The sequence below is a fragment of the Saccoglossus kowalevskii genome, chromosome 3, assembly GCF_978046115.1.
Source record: "Saccoglossus kowalevskii chromosome 3, keSacKowa6.1, whole genome shotgun sequence".
In the NCBI taxonomy this organism is placed as follows: Eukaryota; Metazoa; Hemichordata; class Enteropneusta; family Harrimaniidae; genus Saccoglossus; species Saccoglossus kowalevskii.
In genome coordinates this window covers 38,471,804-38,478,177 of record NC_140643.1, presented here as the reverse complement: position 1 = coordinate 38,478,177, position 6,374 = coordinate 38,471,804, and the positions used below count along the sequence as shown (strand labels likewise).

The window sequence follows — 6,374 nt, the reverse complement described above, 5'->3', positions numbered from 1 at the left end:
ATTTCTATCACACAATACTGTATATTCTTGCCACATCTTACATAAACAAAGGTCAATGGTGTGCATTCATTGTTAGGAAAAGGGAAATTTTGACTATAAATACATTTCACATACAGCTTGCCATGAAATGGTAATTTTTATTGCTTTCGGTGCTTGATGTATAATTATACAACATAATAATGGCAATTTTTTACATAATTATTCCAGTCAGTCAGACAGTAGTTTGCTATAGATCAAAGATCACATACCGTATTTGCTCTGTTATTAGCACATATACTTAATATGTAAATGTGTGTTTTATGGGCAATAGATAACAGAATAAATGTAATTAATTTCTATTTGAGACACTTTTAATAATGCAAATACAGCAAAACGAATACACTGTGAATTGGACATGCAACTGTGAACAGGAAATTAACTTATAGCCATTTATTCAGTGAGAGACCTACTGGATATAGCACGTACACAAGTTAACATTACTACAATTACTCATATTAAATTTTAAATAACTCTACTACATGTATAAATGATTAAAACGGTGAGTAGATGTTAGGCTAGGTAGGCTTGATTGTATAAACACTGAATTGATTTCTTCAAGAAATGTGCCATAAACTCACCCTCTTATTTTGAAGTTTCATTTTCTGGTGCTTGTGCAAAGTGCACAAAACTAAATCACACTAGCGTCAATTTGCCAATTTCAGCAAAATAGTTAATGCAACAAAATTTTCACTGATGTTTGAAATTCGCAAAGTCTCTCACCCAATTCAAGCAGTGTTTTGCATAATAATCAACTTATTTCAGCAAGCTACATGTAACTGTATATCTTAAACGAGATGAAACTCAAGTAGTGTTTGATTATTTTATTTTTATGAAAAGAGCTATTGTACATAAACAAAAGGCGGCCTTTTTTAAGTATTTTTGAATTAAATTTTGGGAATTAGTTTGGATACACATTGCATGGAATAAGACTGCTTTCAGTAATTCAAAAATACAGGATGAAATAAATATAGATCAATCTAGTTTCAATTGTTTAATAATAATTCTAAATCTATATAGATTTAGACTTATTTTTGGCAGTATATTCTATGTGGAGGGACATTTTAATACTGGAGTCATGTTGATCTACTTATTGAAGTAATTATGTATGGAGTTTAGAAAAATAGATATTTGCAGCTTGTTAAAATAAATTTTGTTTAATCAACCTGTCAAAAGTACATTTCATCTTTGCAGTTTTGCTCATCTGCTTCAAATATTCACTAGACATGTAGGGGCTCGTTAGTCAATGACTATCACAGAGAACAGGAAACCTGACAAACATAGGTCATGTTTTCCTAAAATTCATCCTTGCAATCACATAATTTATCAGTATTTTTTTTTTGAAGCCCAACAAATGCCACAGTGGCAGATTGATGAACTGTATCACTGATTGTTGAACTGAATTCACATTCAGTCAACGTTAAAATGCATTGATTGATTAAAATAGTTTTTGAAAGGTTCTATTTTTTTTTTTGAGGTAATTAATTTTCATGAATACAAAATATGATTATTTTATATTAATTTTTACTAGTATTTAATTTCACTATTTTGTTCAAATTTACTATGTTTGAATTCACAGATTTTCCAGTGAAACTACAAGTTATTTTGTAATTTAACATAAATTTGTAGCTGATTTCACATATCAGTGAAACTAAACCAAATGAATAATTAATAGGTTTACAGTATTTTTTGTATGGCAGGAAACTGAATCACAGTCGTTAACAGTAGTAATGTAATGGCTGCAGTTTCTATTCAAATGGAACTGCAAAAATACAACAGAGTGGATGTATCTTGCAAATAGAGCATCTACATATACACATGTATGAGAAATAGCGAATTTTCGGTTCAGTTGTTCAAAAACAATTGGAGAGGCTTCTAGTGCAGATTTTACAGTACCTTAATTATTAACAGTCTTACTAGTCCAAGGTCATTGGCAATTATTAAACTTGACTATATTGAAAGATTTTATAACTAAGATTCAATTAGCAACACCCCAAATTATACAACCCACCCCCCTCCCCCCTCCCCAACTAGTGAGTTTCACATATCACTAGCTTCCATGATATGGTCAAGTTTGTTTCCAGTCAGAGCTATATATATACAGATAGAGTAATGTACACAACATCTACTGATGTACACATTAGTAATCAGCTTAGGGAAACATGTCAGCTTTCATCAACTAATCAATGAATATTCAAGACGGTGTAAAAAAAAAGAAATGGAATAGTAAGCTTAAAAACTGCTCTTGTCATCATTCCCATGTCTAAATTACCAACATTTATATTTTTATTCTCTTCTTGGCACTGCTAATACATTTAGACTTGCATTGCTTGAACATAGATTCGAGTTTGCTGAATATTAGAACCAGGTGACCCACATTAAATTAATACACATGGATATACTTAGTGTACTGCTGAGGAAATGCAAATGATGGATACATCTGGTTATATTGAATAACTACCTAGGACTATGATTACAAAATACCATATTCTAGATGCAGTACCACATGGATTTATGATACGTACGGTACAACTTTGCCCACGAGTAGATAATGAAATACAATTCAGATCTATAACTTACTGTAATTATTGCACAAATACTACACATCATTTTGCAAGGAATATACTGGCTCAGTGTGCTAATACTAAAATTCGAAAGTTTATTTCTCTATAGTGGCACCACGCTTATAAGCTATTGTTAGCAGCGTAAATTCTTTTCCTTCAAAAGGCACAAGTTTAATGAAGGAATGATTTCATTCAAATATCACATCTGTTGAAAATCAATACAGCAGCACTTTACGTCTAGCTGGGGTGGCTCTTCAAAGCAATATCATGTTTAAATGCCTGCGACCACATTGAATTTAATGAGGACAAATAAAGCTAGGCCTGTGTCTGAATTAGCCATTTACGTCAAAGAGTACATTAAAGCTAGTGATCATATAAATCTTCACAATACATTCACATGCTACTACAGATTCTATAAGAAATGTTGGCTATACCATGGAGGATTGCTTAGATCATATGACCTCATTATCATGTCTTAGATTTTCAGAATGCAAAACACACAAGACAATTTTATCATGAATAAATATGATTAGTTTTATTCAAACTTCGTTACTATACATAAAGACAACATGGCTGTTTGTGACCTTGACGTTGTACCAGGTTAGTCGTTATTTGAAATAATGAGTACGTACACAGCAGGTAAAAAAAATTAGTTGATTTTTAGAACTATGCTAAAAAACATGCTAATTTGATACCCTGTATATTTATTTTTGATCTAGTTCAAGATGTATACTAAATTTGAGCAAAAATCTTTCTCATTGATATTATCTAAATTATAGTTTAACCAAATTCAAGCATTTAGCCAAATTCAGTTATCTATATGTCAATGTTGTTAACATTGTGTCATTAGATTCATGTATCGTCACAATAATTTAATACTGTTTTGTGCTGTGCACCACAATTGTGACACCAAGATATGTATTTTATCGAAACACGATACATATTGAAATCATTAGATGGGTTTGAATTGTGAGATAAAAAAAGTTGTAAAACTTATACTTTATCATTTGATAGGATTTCAACACACTAAAATATGAAATGCACACAAAGAAAGCCAAGTTGTTCTAACAGAAACTTGTAATTACTTTATTTTCACTGGAATTAATTTTTGCTGAAAAGACGCTTTGGGTGTTTTGTATGGAATTTATTTTCACTGATTTTTGACAAGTTGAATGCAAAATATAAGAAAAAGAGTATATTTGCTAGATTTTATTTTACCTGAAACATTTTTTGAGCGAAAATTAATTCCAAGCGAAAATAAAATATTTTACGGTGTCACAGATTCCCTTTTAGATTCCCAGATACTTTTAACTTATCCATCATATTACATACAATTTAATCAAACAATTATTTTCTTCTGCTTGAATAGATTAGAATCAAATATGAATCATAGCATAAACTACAAATATACTCAGTAATATACCCTGTGATTTTTAGTTGAAGCAGCAACAAAAATAAACAGGGAAAGAATATACATGTATCACAAGCACTATGTTATCATTACTGGTAAATAAATTGAACATGTCTTTGAGATTTGAATTTATAAAAACCATGTTTTACTGAATTAATATTTCAGCATAGAAATCTTTACAAAGTTTTCTGCATAGACATGTGCTCCCAAATATTTAATCAGCCAATCTTTCATTCTGTACAGAAACAATACTACCCACTCTTCAATCCTGGAACCTATGGTAGATATGGTATAATTACTGGTAAGGCTCTGCATATTAATTAATAATTATATCAAGTTAATTAAATCGAGACTCATCTCCAGTTCGAATAATGATCAGTTAAAAAAAATTGAATGTAAAAAAAATGTATATATAAAACACATACGTATTTGTTCTATTACTGGTGCATGTAAATGACAAAGGTGAGTCTCTGTATGGACAGTATACATGGATAAAAAATCATCTTTTCAATAAATTCAACTCTTGGTTTACATGTGCTTCTATTGGCGATGCACTTCCAATAGAGGAAATACAGTTATCATAATAAACCAGTATAAGAAAGCTCATCTTTGGCTTATTTTTTTAGTCTTTTTATTTATCTCCTTTGGCAAGAATCTCAATTCAGGAAATCTGATCTGGCTCATTTATGTCACGAAGTAAGCTTCAGGCATGTAACTGTTGCCTGCTGATGAACAGCTCAGACGATAATGAAAATGGACACAAAGTCATCTCAAACCTCTTGAATGCAGCAAATTGAATACAAAAAAAAATGCAAGTACATAAGACTCAAAGTCAATGAATAGGCATCCAGCAGTATTTCATCACGTAAACAGCTTTGAATAGAAAATGAAAAAAATTTTCATTGTTCATCTCTTGAGTCAATTATACTTAGAAAAATAAATTATGGTTTCCATGACAACAACATTTCCCACTTTTAAGAGATACTGATAATGACAAAATTCAGCACCAAATGCCACTAACAAAGACTGTTCAATTCATTGTATATTGTAATATATAAAAGTCATTAGACCGGCAATTCGTCCATGTTTGCACAGAATGCTGGTAGACTGTTGTACCTGCTGTTTTGAGTGGGAGAGTTGGTAAATTCAGGTAAGCTCATCACCCGTCTAGTTTCAGTCATCTCAGTTTCATCCGTTCCTGTCGACTCGTTATCACTTCCACTTCCTCCAAATGGATAAACTCGTGTATGGAGAGAAGGTTTCAACTTTGTTAAACTGGCTGTTCTTTTTAAAACCCACTCCCCTAAGCTTTCTTCCTTAGGTCTCTCTTGTAAAACTTGCTGTAAGACTGCTTTAAATAAAGGAGGGATTTCCTCCACACAAGGCTTCCTCAACAGAATTTCCCGGAATCTTGTAATTACTTTCCCACTTTCCTGTGGTTTGACTTTAGAGCACAGCTCCTCTATTTCTAATCGTTGGATCTGTGGCATCTCGAAACTTTTCGACGGAGCGCTGATCAGCCACGTATAATCGACACACGAATTTTTCATTTTGTCCTCTTGTTCTTTTTCCCTACTGATCCGCTCGATCTCTTTCATTTGTGTATCGAGTTCGAGAAGCAACGACTCAGCGACTACGATGCTTTCGCATTTCTCGGGTGGCCGGTAGTCGGCGCCGCGAAACCAAGAAGTCAGCGGCATTTTAAAGTCGAAGTCAAGTAAACCCCTCCAAGTATGTCGATATTCCCCCAGTCGTGTGTAGTTTATCGAGCTATTTACTTGGCGTTCCAGTGCTGTCCTTGCCCACGTAATCAAAATCACAGTTGCCACACGAAATCCGCGCTGTAGAGTAGTCAAAACGAAGACACAAGACTAGTCAAACATTAACACAGCCAAAAAGAATAAAAAGCAGATCTCCTACCGCTCCAATCGTTCCATTGGCAATGGGGTAAGAATATGAACTGTCAGTGTATGTAAAAACGTAGTCAAGAGACAACAGCGACCGGAGCTCCGCTTTCACACTTTGTCCTTGGGATTCCAAGTAAGATACGAAACACGTCTACTCTGTTCCTGTATATGAATTATCAAGTCCTCATCTCCGTTTTAAGTAATACACAACTAAGCACTACAGACGAATCGTGAGAGAAAGAAAGTCGGTACATCCACATCACTACAGATGCACAGGAGTAGACGAGAGGATGTTGTGGAAATTGACCCTGCGACGATCATTTACTACTATGCAAATTTAAATGTCGCCCTCTATCACAATGTTAAGCGGAAATGCATTTGTGAAGTTCCGTATAAGAAAAACAATTCTGGGTATCACAGGTAACTTTTGTTTCACAGATTGCATACATTCAATGT

General features: G+C 33.2%; 1 protein-coding gene across 1 annotated transcript; it reads right to left on the bottom strand.

Moving 5' to 3' along the window:
- Window positions 1–3,108: 3,108 nt before the first annotated feature.
- On the bottom strand, window positions 3,109–6,243 carry LOC100375925 (protein RD3-like). The gene has a single exon (XM_002737803.3). It carries the CDS (start codon window positions 5,709–5,711, stop codon window positions 5,076–5,078), a length of 636 nt encoding a protein of 211 aa, XP_002737849.1. The 5' UTR covers window positions 5,712–6,243; the 3' UTR covers window positions 3,109–5,075.
- Window positions 6,244–6,374: the final 131 nt, after the last annotated feature.